Below are 18,815 nucleotides of genomic sequence, written 5' to 3' on the forward strand. Positions count from 1 at the left end.
TGCCAATGCAGAGGTCATGGGTTCGATCCCAGCTCCAGGAAGATCCCACATGCCACGGAGCAACTAAGCCCGTGTGCCAAAAAATAAAAAAAAATATTCTGTGCGACTCTTAAGGGAGCACGTGCTGGGGAATATTTGATAGGCTATGACTTGTCAGAGCTGTAGAGAACTCCAGATCACACCATCTAACTTACGTATTTAAAAGATGAGTGAATGACACAGACATAGAGAATAAAGTGGTGGTTACCAGTGGGGGGGAGGGGCGATATAAGGGTGGGGGAGCAGGAGGTAAAAACTATTGGGTGTAAGACAGGCTACAAGGAGTATTGTACAACATGGGGAATAGAGCCCATATGTTGTAATAACTGTAAATGGAGTGTAACCTTTAAAAATTGTATAAAAATTAAAAAAAATAAGTAAAGGAGAATACATAGCAGTTAAGTGACTTGCCCAATGTCACTGAACTAGTTAGTATCAGAGGCAGAACTAGAGCTCAGACCTTCTGAACCTCAGGACTCTTTTCCAGTGTGTCTTGCTATATTTATATATAAAGCCAGAGAAAAGGTCAGTTTTTCTGCTTTTCCAGGGTCTGTGAGAAGAAGGCATTTTCTGATGGCTCTTTGAAGCCTTCAGGATTTAGAAGAGGTCAAATGCTTTGAGAGTTAACAGTGAAAACAAACACAGAAGAAAAATATCGTACTTTAACTTCCTGTTTGAAAAGATCCAGAATAACAGATATGCTTCCTCAAGCTTACCTCTTTAGAAGGAATAGAGATAACATATTTCTCCAGCCCATCCTGTCTGGACAGTTTTTAGTAAACATCCTAAAAGGTACACTTGCTCCCCCAAGGATTCACAATGCGAACACATCTCTGAATCTGTCTCCTTTGTCTGCTCACTGTTATGGTCTCCTGGGTCTCTTTCTACCTTCTGTCTCTAGGTTAGGATTTCTATCTTCGTTTATAACGTATTTAGGAGTTGAGATTTGTGCTGTGCATGTTTGTTTTTCCAAGTCTAGCAGTTCATACAAGATTACTCATATAAAGCTGGTCATAAAAAGTCAACTGAAAGGAGGTTTTGAACAAAAAGAGCAGAGTTCCCAATCATCAGATTTAGATTTATATTCTGGGCTGATAAGGGTGTTCATTACACATAGACTTAAAATAACAAGAATACATTAATGAACATAATAATAGCTAATGTTTATGGAATGCTCACTATGAGCCCAGGATGGTCCGGTGTGGTTTATGCGCGTTACTTTACTCAAAGTTCACATTAACTCTGTGCAATATGACCACAACTGCCTTCTGCATCGGAGGTGTCCGAGGCACTCAGATGTTAAGTAACCTGCACGGGGTTACACAGCTATCGTAAGTGACCTTGTTATTGGCCCACCTGAAAGAGCGGTGTGGAGTCGACTTTAAATCCATCAGCTCCAGGCTGGTTCACTAAGAGGATAGCTTCAGGGTCATCCACTGCCAGTTTGGCATTAAATAGGACATTTCCAAAACTGGTGGCTTGCGTCTCTGGCTGAGCTTTGTCCTTTGGGCAATAAAAAAAATGAGGATTGCTGTAGATAATGCCAACTTTTGCAAATGTGGAAAGTTTTCCTATTAGTTTCGTGAAAGTACCAATTACAGTAAGTCCCCTACATATGAACATTTAAGTCACGGACTTTCAAAGATGCAAACGTGTTTGCCTGTTCAATCACGTAAGTTAGTTCACATGTCTGGCGTACATTGTCACACGCGTGCATCTTCTTCAAGTGGTTGTGCTTTTGTGTACTTCACTGTACAGTACTGTATAGAGTACAGTAGTACAGTATCTTTATTTCAAGCCCAGGATGTCCGGAAGCAAGTGCAAAAACAGCTGTGATGTAGCTGGTACAGTATAGCTGATTGTGTTAGTTGGGTACCTAGGCTAACTTTGTTTGTACTTACGAACAAATTAGAGTCACAGAAGAGCTCTCAGAACGGAGCTCTTTTGTACGTAGGGGACTTACTATAACATAAAATGTCACTGTTTGGTTTCATTTAAAACAATGCTATTGTTTTAAAATATAAGACAAAAACAATGAACATGGAGTATCTACCTGGTTCCTTGTTTGGGTCAAAGCACTTACCACAATTTTAAATCTATATAAGAGTGAAGGAGAGTCAGCCAAGCAGCCGTACTCTGCATTCGCTGGATTATACTTGGGAACGTAGCCGTCAGCCCCGGTGCACAGGAACACCTTCTCAATGCTGCAGTGGAAGGAATCACCTAGATTCTGGACAGGATCCACCATGACCCGACCATAAATTATATCGCCTGAAACAGAGACGTGGAAATGTTTTCTGTTCAGTAATAAGGTGTGTCTATGTGACACTGCAAACAGTTTGTGGCAATCACGACACTGGAAAGCATTTCCTTCTCTTCCAATCTGGCATCCAATGTTGAAGACCTTTTTGCATCAGCTTCAGGATCTGGTCCATCCCCAGGCCTCAGATGAGACCACTTTGCAGATGACCCCAAGTACTGAAGATTTACTGGCCCTTACATGCTCAGCCTGTAGTGGGAATAACCTCAAGACCTGGCCTATAATCGAACATTCATAACATCCCATTGTGGTTAAAGTCCAGTTTACATAAGTACATTAGTTGGCAAGATGTAGGCAAATCATTATAGAATAATCCTAAAAAAGAAAACATCAATAAAATGCCGAATTGGCTTTATTTGATTCTGAAAGAGGGTTTAAGGAAACTCCCTGGAATTTCATCATCTATTTCATAGCTACTACCGAACACCAACATGGGTACCAGGTGTTTCGCTGGGTCCTGGGAATACACCACTGAACGAAACAGGCACGACCCTTGCCCATGAGCTGTGTTCTCAGGTAGCTGCACTATTTGAGTGTATGCAAATTGAGAAAACATTCAAGGAAAGAAAACCCAGACTTGTCTCAAAAGCCACTTAGATGAGGGAAATAGAGGTTCACTTTCCCAGAATAAAAATCATCCTGTAACATACACCCAATTTCAGTGACCCCTCCCTCCTCCCTGCCAAAATGATAAAGACCCAGTTATATTCTCAAAACCATAAAAGAGGTCATAATCGCCCCTCCTCAAACACGATCCCAGTAGAGCAAAGGACGAGAGATACAATGGCAAACAGATGCAGGAGGGCTCTCATTTGTGAAGCGATACCTTCTGCAAAGGCGACATCACTCTCGTGCCCAAATCCCATGGAGCCATCAGACAACCAGAGGCTCTTCTTGGAGAGGAGGTACATTTGGGTGTTCAAGCTAAACTCAGCTGCCACTGGATCACTGACCTGAAACCAAGTGGAAAGGCCCTTTTATGTGTTGTTGATGGTCTTGGTGGTGCACAAAACACCATATTTGCAGATACACACATGCATTGCATACTGACATAAATAACAGTAAACGCTGCATGGCAATTTTCATGTCCAACTGAACCAACTTAGGGAATTGTAACACTGGCTTTGTCCTTCGTAAGAAGGCAAAACAGTCAAGGTTAAGTCATTTTTTGAATGGGACTAACGAGCATTGCTTGAGCTCATTTCCACGGGTTTATTGGGATGTATCAGGGACTTGTAAATATCACCGTCAGTGGAAGGCCAACATTTAGTATAAGTTCTTGGGCAAAAGATGCTATCACGTTTCTTTTAATACATGTTGGCAGTCAGGTACTTTGAGGTGGCATAAACTACAGGATGTTTATTCTCCTTGAAGATCAAGAACAAGACGAAGTGCAGAACTCTGGGGAAAATTCTCAAATCTCCAAGGCAGCAAACTCCAGGAGGAGACCAGATCACATAAGAGAAAACATAACTCTTGCATACTCTTAACCTGTGGATTTTATATACTGAACCAGCAACAGATAAAGGGCAATTCTTTCCTCTTTCCTTCCTCCCTTGCTCCCTTCCTGCAAGAATTGAAGTTGGTGGGTGAGAAAAAAATTTTTTTTTTTTTACCGATAAAGGTAAACTATGACTTTAACAAAGTGGGCTCCTACATGGGAAAAAATTTCTATGAGACACACCTGCTGGAATCGGATGTCAAGGTCAAAAGTGATAGGCTCTCTGGGGTTGCAGGTGATTGGCAGGCGGTACTCCTGATGTGATGGAGTGGTGCACGGCAACAGTTTTACAGTATAGGTCCCCGAGTAGTCACGTACCTTTAAGGAGCAGAAAGGACATTCGTGTTTTCCATTTAAAATCTGTGATGTAATCAAAGCCAGCAGCAAAGGAAAACTTAGCCCCTTAGTCACTTACTGCAAAGTCAGACACAAAGCTCCATTGCTGGACTGGCTGGTTATAGGTTGGTTCACTCCTTACGAGACGCAGGGAAAACGTTAGACCTGGATGATCAGCTGACATGATCATTGAGCTTGTGAAAGATGCTAGAAAAATGCACAAAACAATAATGGTCTAGTGATTAAAAGAGTGCATAACAGTTTGGAGTTTTCCAAGTGCCTTATGATATCTTATTTGCATTTATTCTTATAATAAGCCTGCAAGGTAGCAGGGTTGGTATAATTATCCTCATTTCACAGATAAAGGAACTGGGCTGAGAGTGACTGTGTGACTCTCCCAGGATCACACAGCTGGGATGTATGCCTTCTGATTCCTAATGCAGTGCTTTTTCCACTCTATAATTCTGTCAAAAAATAACTGTACAGAAATGCTCAAATACTTCAGGGCTACTTTCCAGGGAGGCCCAGCCGTTCAATAAAGGCTGAAGTGAATGCATTCATTGTGCACTGAAGCTATGAACTGAACCTCAGTCTATTCATATCCACAGAGCCGGGCAAACCCAATTTATAAATGGAGTCTAATTTTAATTAGATCGCCTCAATCCTATCTAAACAAAGACTCAGTTTATTAGAAAGGTAGACACGTGGAAGGGAACTGGAAATCCTCATTTTTCAGAACAGTCAATTACAATAAAGCAAAATGATTCTTTTTGGTTCTGTATTCCAGAGCTCAGACTCAGAAATACAAAGTGAACCGTCTTTCACTTCCTGAATTTTCAGCCTTATTCTCTCCTTTGTTTAGAGCTCAGACCCAGGAAAAAGGAAGGACACAGAAGACTGCACGAACTATTTTTCCCTTCCAATCTGACATGAGTTGGCACACCAGTAAAACATGCAAACCAGTTTACTAACGTGAAGTCAAATAAAAATTACTTCTTTTCTTAATTAATTAATAAATTAATTAATTTTTGGCTGTGTTGGGTCTTCGTTGCTATGTGCAGGCTTTCCCTAGTTGCGGCAAGTGGGGGCTACTCTTCGTTGTGGTGCGAGGGCTTCTCTTATTGCAGAGCACGGGCTCTAGGCTCTCAGGCTTCAGTAGTTATAGCATGGAGGCTCAGTAGCTGTGACTCGAGGGCTCTAGAGCACAGACTCCGTAGTTGTGGTGCATGGTTGCTCAGTGGCATGTGGGATCTTCCCGGACCAGGGACAGAACCTGTGTCCCCTGCATTGGCAGGCAGATTCTTAACCACTGTGCCACCAGAGGAGCCCTAAAAAATTATTTCTAATGAAATGAAATTTTTAACAAAAGCTCAGACATGGGACCTTAGTGACTGCCACATTATTAATATTCACAGCCCAATCCATCAAAGTAAAAAAATTACACAGCTAATACTTCAGATTATTAGTGAACATGTCTGAAACTTAAGTATAATAGTGAAGTGGCACTTATGTCTCCATTATAAAGGTTTCTTACAGTACCTAGAAAAGTTGTACTTGCTGAACAAATAACCTAAAATGCAAAGTATGGACAATGCATTTGAAGTAGAGAATGGGAATGCCGTGGCTATGCTCTCTACCTAAAAGAAAACTCCTCTTAAAATTAATTCAGTAGAGTTTTGTTTATTTTATTTAATTTATTTATTCTTTTGCCCATGCAGTGCAGCTTGCGGGATCTTAGTCCCCCGACCAGGGATTGAACCTGGGCCACGGCAGCAAAAGCCCGGACTCCTAACCACTAGGCCACCAGGGACCTCCTAGTAGAGTTTTCTTTTAAATTTACTTTAACCATCTGGTATTTCCTCTGAATGCCTACAGTGATGATTTTGTCGCTTATCAGACGTAGCTGAACAGTGATCAAGCCCTCATGTAGACATGTGCACATACACGATTCCACTTGAAATTAAGGGCTTCAGAGCTCAAAGGGAAGCATGTTGAAACATGCAGATATGGAAAAACTATATCCTTGTTGTGTGGGGAGCAGCTCTTTATGGGTAATGGGGCTTACCGGGATGTGAGAGCACAAACAAGCCATGGAACTGAGCCTCCGTCTTGAAGTTCACGACCAAACGCCCCTCTTCACCGATGCGCATGCTGGTTGGGTAGAGAGAACCTGTGATGGAATGGGACAAAAGAGTGGGAATACTGGCGACCAGGGACTCCTAACGTATGGGATTTCTTCCAAAACCAGATTCAGGTTCCTTTCATCTTTAAGCATTCTAGCCAAAGGGTATTAGAACAAAAATTCTGAGTCATCAGAGAGGCAGAAATGTTCTTTTTTTTTTTTTTTTTCTAACAAGACAAGGTGTCTAGAAGGCAGGCAAAATAGAGGTCACATGAATGAGGTCCATGTGAAATATACAGAGTGATTACGATAGGCCAAGATATTTTGAAAGCTTTAGTCTTCAGAAATTAAGCTGTAAATTGAGAGACAGGATGAACTGGTCAAATTTTGAAGATTTGGACATACAGGTGGCAACTGCTTTGTGTTCTTCAGAATAATTCCAAATGTTATAGGCTTAATGAAAACTCTAAAACTTTCCCAAGAAATTTAGCAAGTTGACCACATTTGGCTCCAGGTATAAGAAGGAAACATGAGATCCTTATGTAGAAGCTAAGAACCAAGAGATGCATTTGCATTTAGATGCACTTAAATATACAATTTCTAAAGCAAGCTATGGAATTAAAGCATTTCAAATGATCTAGAAGGATTACTTAGGGTGATCATAGTACCTTTCACATAGCTTTAAGTTAATTTGAATCTATTTCAGACAATAGATTTTGAGATGCCCTATCAACACTATTTTCCTTCTGGCTCATAAAAAGTCATGACGGTCAGACACGCATGCAACCAGAACAGCAATAGGTGCCTAAAAAGAAAAAGCACTAATTCTACTAGTGGATGAATTATCTTTATGCTTATGGACTTTGAAATATGATTCTCACATTGAGATTGAAATGAAGTTATGCAGGTGCTTTGAGGGCCCAGCTGTGAGTGGCATGCACCACCACTGTTCCAAGACACTCAGCTAAAGTATTACAGAATAACAGAATTTTTAAACTGGAAGAATATTAGAAGTCTAGCCTGTCTTTCATAAGAAATTGTGTGCTGAAGGTCAAGCAATATGTTTCAGATCACACAGCTACTTTGCTGTAGACCCAGAACTAGAACCCAGGACACAATTTACACTGGGCTTCAAAATGCCACCTCCCATTTTCAGAAACAAAAAAGTGTAACTTTTTCTCTTGGGTTTATGCCTTACGTTGGAACTTCCTCTACCCATTTTCTAAAACCTATAGAGATGTATAGGTTGTGTTGAGAAACACATGAATGATTAATACCTGAAATGGACATTATATTTAATAGTCACATATTATGCAAATTTTGAGATATTGATATAATTTAGTTAAAATAGTTTGCCCACGACAGAAATGACATTATTTTAAAATACTGACTATAAAAATAAAACACATTGAAAGTCGCTTCTATTATTTTCAGCCGCAGTGAAAAATTCTCTGAAGTCCCTCAAACAGGTAAGAAAACTAGTTTATTGCAAGTCTCTGTAAACTCACCTTGGAGTTCGGCTTCTGGGGGGCTGCCAATTCCATCGGTCCACAAGATGGCAGTGTCATACACGAAAGTCAGACGGAGCTCTGACTTCAAGTCGAAATGCTGCCAGCCTCCTGCCCCGACGGGCGAATGGAACACGTAGGAAACATACAGAGGGACTCGAAGAGTCACATAGGACTGCACCAGGTTTAGGACCTAAAACAATAACATAATATCTGTCAACATGACTCAGTGTTGTTAATTAAACGAGCTTGATTTTTGTACAAGCCATTTTCTCCTTTCACTGAACTGAAGCTTTTGAGTTAATCACTGAGGAAAGGAAATGACAGCATTTACAACACTACTGTCCCCCTCACTTAATTGTGGAGCAATTAAGTAGTTGTTACTCTACTGCCTTCCTTTGCAACAAAGGATAGGCAGCAGAAATCTTTACAATAAATTACATGATTCTGAGCATATTATACTTAAACAGTCCTTTTTGTCTTATTAAGCAGCTTTATTAAGCTACACTTCACATACCATACAGCTCGCCTATTTAAAGTGGACAAATCGATGCTATTTAATATATTCAAGGGGTTGTGCAACGTTCACCACAATCAACTTTAGGACATTTTCATCACTTCTAAAAGGAATCCCATATCCACCAGCACAGTGGTCCCCAACCTTTTTGGCACGAGGGACCAGTTTCATGGAAGACAGTTTTTCCACAGCCGGGGGTGAGAGGGTTTGGGGAGTGGTTCCGGGGGTAATGCGAACGATGGGGGTGATGGGGAGCGGCAGACGGAGCTTCGCTTGCTCGCCGGCCTCTCACCTTCTGATGTGAGCTCCGGTTTCTAACAGGCCTCGGACTGCTCCCGGGGGTTGGGGACCCCTGCAGTAGCAGTCATCCCTTTATTCCATCCTCTCTCCCCAGTCGCTGGCAAGCACTAGCCTACTTTCTGTCTCTATGCGTTTGCCTATTCTGAACATTTTATATAAATGGAATCACACAACATATGGTCTTTTGTGACAGGCTTCCTTCACTTAGCATAGTGTTTTCAAGGTTCATCCACAGTGTAGCATGTTTCAATACTCTTATTACTGAATAGCACCCCATTGCCTGCACATACCACATTTTATTTACCCATTCATCAGTCGATGAACATTTGGTTTATTTCCAGATTTTGGCTATTATGAATGACACTGCTATAAGGTACTTTCAAAGTATTATATAGAGCAAGAAGGAATAAAGCAGGAAAGACCTGGAAGCAAACGTCTTTAGTAGTGACATTTAGTAGTCACATATTTAGTAGTGACATGTAATATTTAAGATGTCTCAAAAATAATTAGTTGAAGTGTCTTGCTTACAATTTATACTTTCTTCTTTTGTATTTTGCAGGTGGATTGGGGTCATGAAGGATAAACTAATAATTATTTGTTGAGCACCTACCGCTTTTCAGACATGGTGTTAGGTTCACAAATAAAGCTGCTCAATATCTTTATTCTCCCCCATACTTATATTTATACGTATGTGTGGATGATTGAATGAATGGATAAAGAGATGAGGATAGAAAGAGAGAGAGAGGACAGTTAAGACTCAAAGAAACAAAGCAAATTTCTCACAAAAATTTCCCACTTTCTCTGGAGTAGCCCTGCCAATAATAGACCCCAGCCTTTGGTCCACGCGTTTTCTACTCTTTCACACTTTCTCATATTCCATACCAAGCTGAGGATGGTCTTAAGATCACCTAACAAAGGTTATCATCCTTAATTCTCAGAATAGCTCTGCAGAACAGCAGGGAAAATACAACTATCTTCCTTTACACAAGAGGGCACGGGCTTAGGTCAGATCATACTGCTTGCAAGTTCAAGTTGGGTTTTCTCATCCATCTATTTCTCCTTCCACCCCGAGCCGGCAACAGGAAACACACACGTGAGTTACTGAATAATTTAAAATATCATAACTCTCACTTATCACTCTGTTGTGGAGTTAAAACTAAACTCTCAAATCACAAAATGACAACCTGAATCACCAACAAAAATATATCAAAAGAAAACCATCCATGAAGCAAATTATTTGCTCCTCAGCTGTGTAGTGGCTAACAGTCCTCGTTATCTGCTAACCTGGCCAGCAGGAGAGGGGCCTTTGCCATTGAAGTCCTTAGAGATAGTATTTTCTAAGGGTAGCTATTGTTGCAGTCATTGAGCAATTGATCATGAAGTGCAGTTTTAACACCCTGACAGTGTAATGGAGAGTGATTGCCAATCTATATGCCACTGGTAATTAAGATGACTATTTTATCCTGTGATTTTAATAAACACTCATTAAAAAAATAGGCTGTAGATATAGATTTCCAATTAAACTTTCTGAGTGCTAAGAATAACTTTGCCAACATTACAATCTGTCCGTCAACTGTTACTGAGTGTGCTGTTTTGGAGAGGACTTATTCACATCCACGTGTCAGGAACAAGTAACTTGGTGTATGGCTCCCTAACTAACTCTTATTTGATTTCATTTGATTCTCATGGTAAACTAGAGTTTGATCATTTCTGGACATGCAATCAGCATCTTATTGCATTTTCTTGTTCTCCACGGCCAGGTCTTCTTGTCTGCTTAGAATCTCTGTCTAAAGGAATTGGAGCCTAAATGGAACTAGGTGGATCACCCAGGTCACTTACCTGTTCGTTCCTGTAAAACTGAAGAATGCAATGCAATCAATCTAACCTTTAGATGCCATCTTAATGAAGGCTTAATTTTCTTTCAGCCTGTACCATAGGACTTTTAAAGGTATTTGTTCATGCAGAGAGAAATATATATTGTCTGGTGTACTGCTCTTAAAGAAACTGTGGGGCTTGCTAGGTGGCGCAGTGGTTTAGAATCCGCCTGCTGATACAGGGCGCACGGGTTCGAGCCCTGGTCCAGGAAGATTCCCACATGCCGCGGAGCAACTAAGCCCGTGCGCCACAACTATTGAGCCTGCTCTTTAGAGCCTGTGAGCCACAACTATTGAGCCCATGTGCTGCAACTACTGAAGACCCCGCGTCTAGAGCCTGTGCTCGGCAACAAGAGAAGCCACGGCCATGAGGAGCCCACGCACCACAGCAAAGAGTAGCCCCCACTCACCGCAACTAGAGAAAGCCTGCACACAGCAAAAAAAAGACCCAACACTGCCAATAAAATACATAAATAAATAAATTTATAAAAAAAAATGAGAGACTGGGACGTGATGAGTGAGTTTACACGTCCTTATTGATGTTTGAAGTTTCTTCAACAAAGGCAAACAATACTTTAAATCCCATATTTAAAGGGGAAGGGTAAAATGCAAATGCCCTGTGAAAGGTACCACACTGATATAAATGTCTACCACTACTAGTAAGTGACTAATGACAGGCAGCAAGTTTGTATTTGGGGAGATGTTGCCTGTTGAAGGGACAAAGGAAGTCTGCTGATCTGTGTCAGATGGTAGAAAAGGGGAAGAATAGGAAGAAAGATGAGTACATCAAAAAAATATTATATTCGTAATGTTGCCTAAGGTAGAAATGATTGCTGAGGAAAATTTGGGCATATAGCTAAAGCTATTCAATTTACATACCTTATTGATATTTTAAAATTCTTATAGATGTAGGCAATATATCAATACTTATAAAGACTAATCGAGATTTCTTTTGTTCCTTTGTGGCTTTCACTTGAGCAAGGCACTCTTTGACATGTGTTGAACTTAAGCCACAAAAAGGTAATTGGCTTGTCCAAGATTATTCAGTACATTCAGGACTAATGCTCAAGTATCTAGACCAGCACTAGTCAAAGGGATTATAATGTGAGCATGTAATTTTAAATCTTCCAGGAGCCACATTTCAAAAAGTAAAGAGAAACATGTGAAACCAATTTTAATATTTTAATGTCCCATCAATATAAAATAATTTTAATGCAATATTACACTCTTTTTTTGGTACTGAGTCTTTGAAATCTGGTATGTATTTGACATGTGTAGCACATCTCAACTCAACTAGCCTCATTTTGAATGCTCAGTGGCTACACATGGCTAATGGCTACCATATTGGACAGAACAAATTATACTTTTTACCCAAAGTCTTTCCATTAGACCACAGATACTGAAAACAGCAACCATTTAAAAATATTTGACAGTCATGTGTCTACCCTATTTCATGCAGGATATGTGATCTGTGCTTACTTCAAAGATTGAAAACTGAGCCAGAGCTGTTAGAATCTTATCCGAGGACAACCACTGGTGGGGATTTCCCACTGGTTGGAATTTCTTTCACAGTTGCTGCTTTTGTTGCCAGATATATGACTACATCATTAAGACAGTGGTGTTTGTGAATGTGTAAAGAAGGCTCATAGATCTCAATAGCCTGAAGTCTCAATAAAGTGCGTACTCAGCAACTCAATGGAGGACACTTTTAACAAGTTAGAATTCTTAGCCAAGGTCTCTGAGTAATAGCAGTCTACGCATTCAAGAACATTTGGAAGGAGACGTTGGCTTCTTTCCAATTACAAGTCTTTCTGAAGGACTGTGGTATCAGAGATGCATGAGGGACCTTAGACAGGGAGAGTCAATGTGGATCCACAAATTCTTTAGGATTAAGGACAACTCGATGGGGTGTTTACAATATAGAATTATAAATAATCTAAAGGACCAATAATAGAAGAATAGTTAAATAATTATGATGACACACCAACAAGATGAAATACATAGTAATCAAAAATCATGTATGTGAAGAATTTTCCTTGTCATGGGAAAGGATCTCAATATGTGAAGTTAAAAAGTAATATGCAAAATGGTATCGATAATACTATGCTGCTACTATTAAAAATGTGTATGTGTATCGAAAAGAGACTAGAAAATATGACTGTGTACAGTGATAGTGGGATAATGAGTGATTTCTCTTCTACACTTTTTTAGTTTCCCAGGTTTCCATGGTAATATCGTTACTTTCATTAACCAAAAAACCTACATCATTAAAAATATTGACAAATTTGACAAAACAGGAAGCAACATACTTCATGAAAGTATACATTTTGGATTCTTCTTGCTATGTCTTAGAAAATGATTTAGAGTGGCTTACGTGTAAAAAAAATAGAGTAAATCAGTGTACTAAGTGCGAAATAATGGAATGGAAAGAGATATTCTAGCCCCAAAGGTCTGTGTTTCTCAATCAAACACATAGTTTTTTTTTTAATAAAAAAGAAAATTATTCCACTAACCAAGGAACTAAGAAAAAATATGTATACTTTTCCAAAATCATACTGTTTTCTCATGAGTAAATTACAATTTTGTTTGATTGAGGTTGAATTTCTGTAACTCGTTCATGCTCCTTGAATGATATTATCAGTTGCTGTTTACCTAACAAGGTGAGAGTTAAGATTCTGACCTGGCCATCAGCTGACGGCCAGGCTGATGAAAGGTGGAATGAACTGAAGTCTTTTAGTTTTAAGAGAAGCTGTTTTCAAGAGAAAAATCACCAAAAATATCCAACAGTTAAAAAACTTAGTTTAACTTTAATAAGTATTCTGCATCATAAGTATTTTTCATTGTGTACCCAAACAAATTTTATTTTTAAAACACAGGTCACACAAAAAGGTGAAGCAGAATAAGTTATATTTTATTTATCTCTATGTTCCTTTCCTGCTATTTATCTGCTTTTACATTTTAGAAACTATTAAGGATTTTAGAATCATTAGAGAAATTGCAAGTTTCTTTTTTTTTGGCAAATAAAATTGTTAACTTCTCTAAGAGTGAGGATTTGACTCCTATAACTCTACTTGGAAGAAGTTTAAGGTCTGTTTCTGGTGTCCTCAGTGGGTACCTGTATGGTCCCTGGCACAGAGTAGGTGTTCATTGAACATTTCCTTAATGAATGAATGGGCAATATATAAGATGAAAGAAGCAGAACTGGTCTTCATGTCAGCTAAAGCTGGTTGTAGTCAAACTGCATAAAACTTAATAAAACGTTAACAGATAACTACCTTGCTGTTAACAGATAACTACCTTGGCTATTTCAGGTGATCTCTTCAGTTTGGCGACTCTCTCTCCTAAGTTAAATAATTTGAATATGGGAGGTTAGAGATGGCAGAAACCTTTAAGCGTGTGCTAGAAACAATTTTTTAATCACAGAGAAAATGCAGGGACCTGGCACTATTTCCAGGCAGCAGCTTTCATTACTAACAACACTAAAGATAAAAATCGGGCTGTCATCATACTGTTCCTGGCAGAAGCAATTACCCGTTAGTAAAATCTGTTTGCATAGCGATTACCTTGATCCAAGGTGGCAAGTCTAGAAAAGGACCAGAAGAGGGAAAGGCACATCTATTAGCTGCTTGGCCATGGGGTGTGGAATTGGCAGAGGACAAATAGACCTGGGGCTATTTCTGTTCTGGTACCAAGAACAGAGGAAAAAGTTTATTTGCCTTTCTTGAGATTCATCTGTGACCATAACCGTCCCTCACATTCACCCAATTAAATGACATTTAATTCACTCAATTAAATGTCCAGGTAAGTATCATGAGGTGGTTAGGAGCACAGGCTTACAATCGAATTGCATTAGGACAAGTTATTTGAATTCTCTTTGTTTCAGCATCTCCAAAAATGGGGTCAAAATTCGCATTTGTCTTATAGTGTTGCTGTGAGGACAGAATTAGTGGAAATACGTAAAGTACTTACACATGATGACAGCCATATAGCAAACATTAAATAAATGTTAGCTATTACTGTTATTATTATTAGTAGTAATATTATTAGATGTTTTCTCTAGAACCTAAAACTAATGAGGAATATTAAGAAAATATCTCAAAGAGTTATATTTCCTTTACTTTAAAATATATTTTCTTCTCCCTCACCTACATTTAAATAATGTACGTGTCAGGGGAGGTGAGGATATAGGAGAATATCTCAATAACTAAAGCAGAAGTTCAGACCCAAGAAAGCAGGGGAAAATCGAGATAGCCATCTCTGAGCTTCACTCTAAGAGAGGAAGTAACACGTTTTATTAGATTGTATTGCAATTTAGTTTACACCGAGGCTTTTAGCATTTTGTCACAAGATCCTGAAATTTCAATAATTGACACTGAGTCTGGTCACCTCTGTCATGTTGATCATCGTGGTTATGTTATTAAATTTATTTTCAACAAAGTGAGAGCAGAAAAATCCTTTCAGAAGAAACTCACACAACCAGCCGGCCAACTTACTCCAGAAGGTAACACAAGCCAGTTAAGAGCTGGTTGGTTCGATAATTCTTATATTGAACTCTCTCTTCTCCCTAAGTATTATATAACACAGATCTTTCAGGCAGGTGAAACTTCACGGAAACCTGCAATTGCCAGTTTTCACCTGGTGGAGTGAACAACTACGGAAGCAGGGTCATAACTTTTCAAGTTAGCGGTGGTAATGAGAAGAAAAAAAATGCTGAACTAATTAAATCGAGGAACTGTGATTTTTAAACTCCAGCAAAGTAAAATTAGTTTAGCTGAGCATTTTAGAGTGAGGATTGGCTGGAGAGGGGAACAGATCAGAGGGCAGGATTTGCATTCAAAATGCCCTAGATACACTGGAGAAGTGGGCAGATATAATAGGATAAGGTTTAAGAAGGATAAGTGCAGGGTTTTCACTAGGGAAACCTGTCTTGGTTGCATGTATAAAAGGTAGAAAAGTACTGCCATTTTGCAGAGAAGACAGAAAACATTCTTGAAATTTAAAAGCAACCATAGACTAGACAAGATCCACAGAGAAGCTCCATGGGACGAAGTGCTTTTTAACAAAGGAGAACCAGAACTATAATATAATCCTATGACTATGTCCCATTTTCCTTATGCCAATATAGCGGGTGACTTCAGCAAGACCCTGAGAGAAGAGCATCCAGAAGGAAAACAGGAATGATTTAATAATGGATTGAAAACAGGCTCTGGGAGGAACAGCCAAAGGAATGGAATATTTGCCCTATAAAGGAAAAGGCTGAAGTAGATGTGTTAATATGAGTCTTTATTTTGGGAAAAAGACTTTTTTTCTTTCACATTTCTTCCAGATGGCAAAGCCAGGGTGGGGAAGAGGGACTTGAAGAGGTAACACTTATGAGGGTTTAGTAACCTGCCCAAAAAGATGTAGCTAGAGAACGTCAGAGCCAAATTTAGGTCTGCATCTGTTTGATTCCAATGTGCAGTCTCTTTCCACTGTTCCACACTGTCTTCCTGTTGGTGTTTTTACCTGGGATTTTTAGTAATTCATGCAAGTTTCTGGATATTTTGTTGCTGTTAGAGGAGGTCGAGGTAAAGTCTCACTACCTTGGAGTTCAATAGTCCCCAGACATAATGCATGGTCATTCGACATCAACACCAGCAGAACTGGTCCAGATTTACAGCTTTGCTCTGGAATTAAACTGACAGTTATTGTCTACTTTTCTCTTATTACTGCTTGTTTTATAGGAATATAGCACAGAAAAAATAATCCAGCCTCACCTCAGCTAAATCTTGAAAGACAAGATATCTTCCGGGTACCATTCAATATCTTAATCTTATCAGTCTACTTAAATAAATTCTTTGTTTTAGTCCAGGTAGGGCAAAACATGGCTTTTAATTCAAATACTCATTACAAATCTAAGCTACAGCCTACACATTTTAGATCCTTTATTATAACTGCTAATGGAGACCTTGCTTCACCATCATTTTTTAAAAATTAATTTATTTGCTGACTGCATTGGGTCTTCATTGCTGCACACGGGCTTTCACTAATTGTGGAGAGTAGGGGCTACTCTTCATTGCAGTGCGTGGGATCCTCATTGCAGTGGCTTCTCTTGTTTTGGATCACAGGCTCTAGGTGCTTGGGCTTCAGTAGTTGCAGCACACGGGCTCAATAGTTGTGGCTCACGGGCTCTAGAGCACAGGCTCAATAGCTGTGCTGCACGGGCTTAGTTGCTCCATGGCATGTGGGATCTTCCCAGACCAGGGCTTGAACCTGTGTCCCCTGCATCGGCAGTCAGATTCTTAACCACTGCGCCACCTAGGAAGTCCCTCACCATCATTTTAACAAGTTTGTTGATGATGATCTTGGTGACTGGGGCAGGGATTCTGTGTATGGGGGTGTGTGTGTGTGTATTTTATGTATGAATGTCTGCCTGTGTAGTATGAGAAGGAATCAGTAATTGTAGAGTACAAATAACAATAAGCTTTAAATGAAAATGCTTTTGGCTATGTTAGTGATGGAGAAATGAACCAGATAGGGAGGAAAATGGGAGAAAATTAGAAACAAAAAGGAGGAGAAATGGGGTAGAAGGAGAGAAAGAAGGTGGGGAAAGAAGAGAGTAAGGAGGGAGAAAAACCAGACTGACCCTGAGGTCCCTCATTTTAGATGATTCACGATGCATCACAGGCATCTGTACATAACACAAGAAATGAAAATTATCCTTTGAAGAGAAATTATTGTTTGGAGTTTTCTAATATCAGAGTGGATTTGGAGCTTACAGCCTCATTATATGGTGTCCTTGCAATACAAAGATGATGTTATTGACCCACTGCTAAAAAATACATAGATTTTGACACTTTGTTCTGGAAATAGACAAGGATTTTCATACCACTCATGCCAATTATCTGCTCTTTCTTGTGCCTAATAACCAACGTCACCAAGATGGAAGACTGGAGCCGGAATTTATTTCAAGTCTACTTAACTGAATAAAACCAACTGGTTTATCCAGTGACCAAAGCTCAGATGTTAAAAATCCATACCTGTCCATCAGTACCAATGGTGCCTCCACAGTCCGTGAGCAGCTCTGACATATCATAGTAGCTAACAAACTCCCATAAGCATGCCTCTAGGTTCAGGTTTCGGTAGAAGCGTAAGGTATTGGAACCTCTGATAGAAGAGCTGTACTGGTAAGGATACGTCTCTCCAATTATCTCTGGATTTTTGGTAGCATCAGTCAAGAAGCCGTGGTGGGTCTTGACTTCGGTATAATCCAGGAGATTGGAGCACTTGTGGTTTCCAACTCGTGTACCATCAGGGCTGAGGGTGAGCTCAAAGTTGGAGAGCTCCTTGGTGGAGATCACAGGGAGCATGCCTGCAAGGGATGTTTGCAGTCAGTTACCATTTCCACCAAGAGCAAAGGGCTTTGAACTCTTTAGAATCTCTTTATCTCTTGAGAAGACAAGTGTCATAAAATACTGCAGAGCAGTGATTATAAAAGTGGTGTCTTAGGACCCCTGACGATCCTAAGAATTTTTCAGGAGATCGGTAGTGTTAAAGCTATTTTCATGACTCTAAAATATTATTTGACTTTTCTACATTTATTTTCTCAGTAGTGTACAGGGGAGTTGTTCAGAGTCGAAAATAAATCATATATTGCAATAGATTGAATGCAGAAGCAGATGTGAGAATTCAGCTGTCTTTTATTAAGCCCGACACTAAAAGTATTTTCAAAAATGTGAAACAATGCCATTTTCCATTTTGCTTTCTAAATTATAGTTCTTTTTCTTAAATGTATGTTTTTCGTGTTAACATGTAATGGATTTATTCTTGTTATTTTTAAATGAATGAATAAATAAATAAATAAATAGTTAACATTAAAGGGTCTTTGTGGCCATAAATAATTTTGAGGGTGTCCGAAGACCAGAAAGTTTGAAAACTACCACTATGTGGTATAGGCTAAGAGTTGGCAAACTTCTATTGTAAAGAGCCAAATTGTAAATATTTTAGGATTTGTGGGCCATAAGGTCTCTGTTGTAACTGCTCAAAGCTGCCGTTGCAGAGCCAAAGCTGACACAGATGATTTGTAAAGGAATTCACATAACTGTGAGCAAGAAGAATTTATCACGGCCAATAGATTAGAGTTTTATATAATTTTCATGTGCCAGGAAACATTCTTCTTTTGGTTTCTTCCAAACATTTAAAAATGTAAAACCCATTCTTAGCTTGCGGACCATACAAAAACAGGCAGCAGCCTGGATCCAGCCCACGGGATGTAGTTGGTTGAGCCCTGGCATAAGCCATGCAGCAAAAAGGACTACA

At 39.5% G+C, this 18,815-nt stretch overlaps 1 protein-coding gene across 1 annotated transcript in view; it reads right to left on the reverse strand.

Moving 5' to 3' along the window:
- Nucleotides 1-18,815, reverse strand: part of FREM2 (FRAS1 related extracellular matrix 2) — a 147,334-nt gene that overhangs the window by 1,244 nt on the left and 127,275 nt on the right. The window contains exons 16-23 of the mRNA XM_057707553.1: nt 17,537-17,868; nt 7,827-8,019; nt 6,262-6,366; nt 4,276-4,403; nt 4,044-4,178; nt 3,186-3,312; nt 2,123-2,310; nt 1,396-1,542 (exon numbers count right to left, since the gene is read on the reverse strand). Of these exons, the coding sequence (XP_057563536.1) occupies nt 1,396-1,542; nt 2,123-2,310; nt 3,186-3,312; nt 4,044-4,178; nt 4,276-4,403; nt 6,262-6,366; nt 7,827-8,019; nt 17,537-17,868 (1,355 nt within the window). The remainder of the gene's footprint in view (nt 1-1,395; nt 1,543-2,122; nt 2,311-3,185; nt 3,313-4,043; nt 4,179-4,275; nt 4,404-6,261; nt 6,367-7,826; nt 8,020-17,536; nt 17,869-18,815) is intronic.

Source organism: Hippopotamus amphibius, chromosome 14 (genome assembly GCF_030028045.1).
Source record: "Hippopotamus amphibius kiboko isolate mHipAmp2 chromosome 14, mHipAmp2.hap2, whole genome shotgun sequence".
In the NCBI taxonomy this organism is placed as follows: Eukaryota; Metazoa; Chordata; class Mammalia; order Artiodactyla; family Hippopotamidae; genus Hippopotamus; species Hippopotamus amphibius.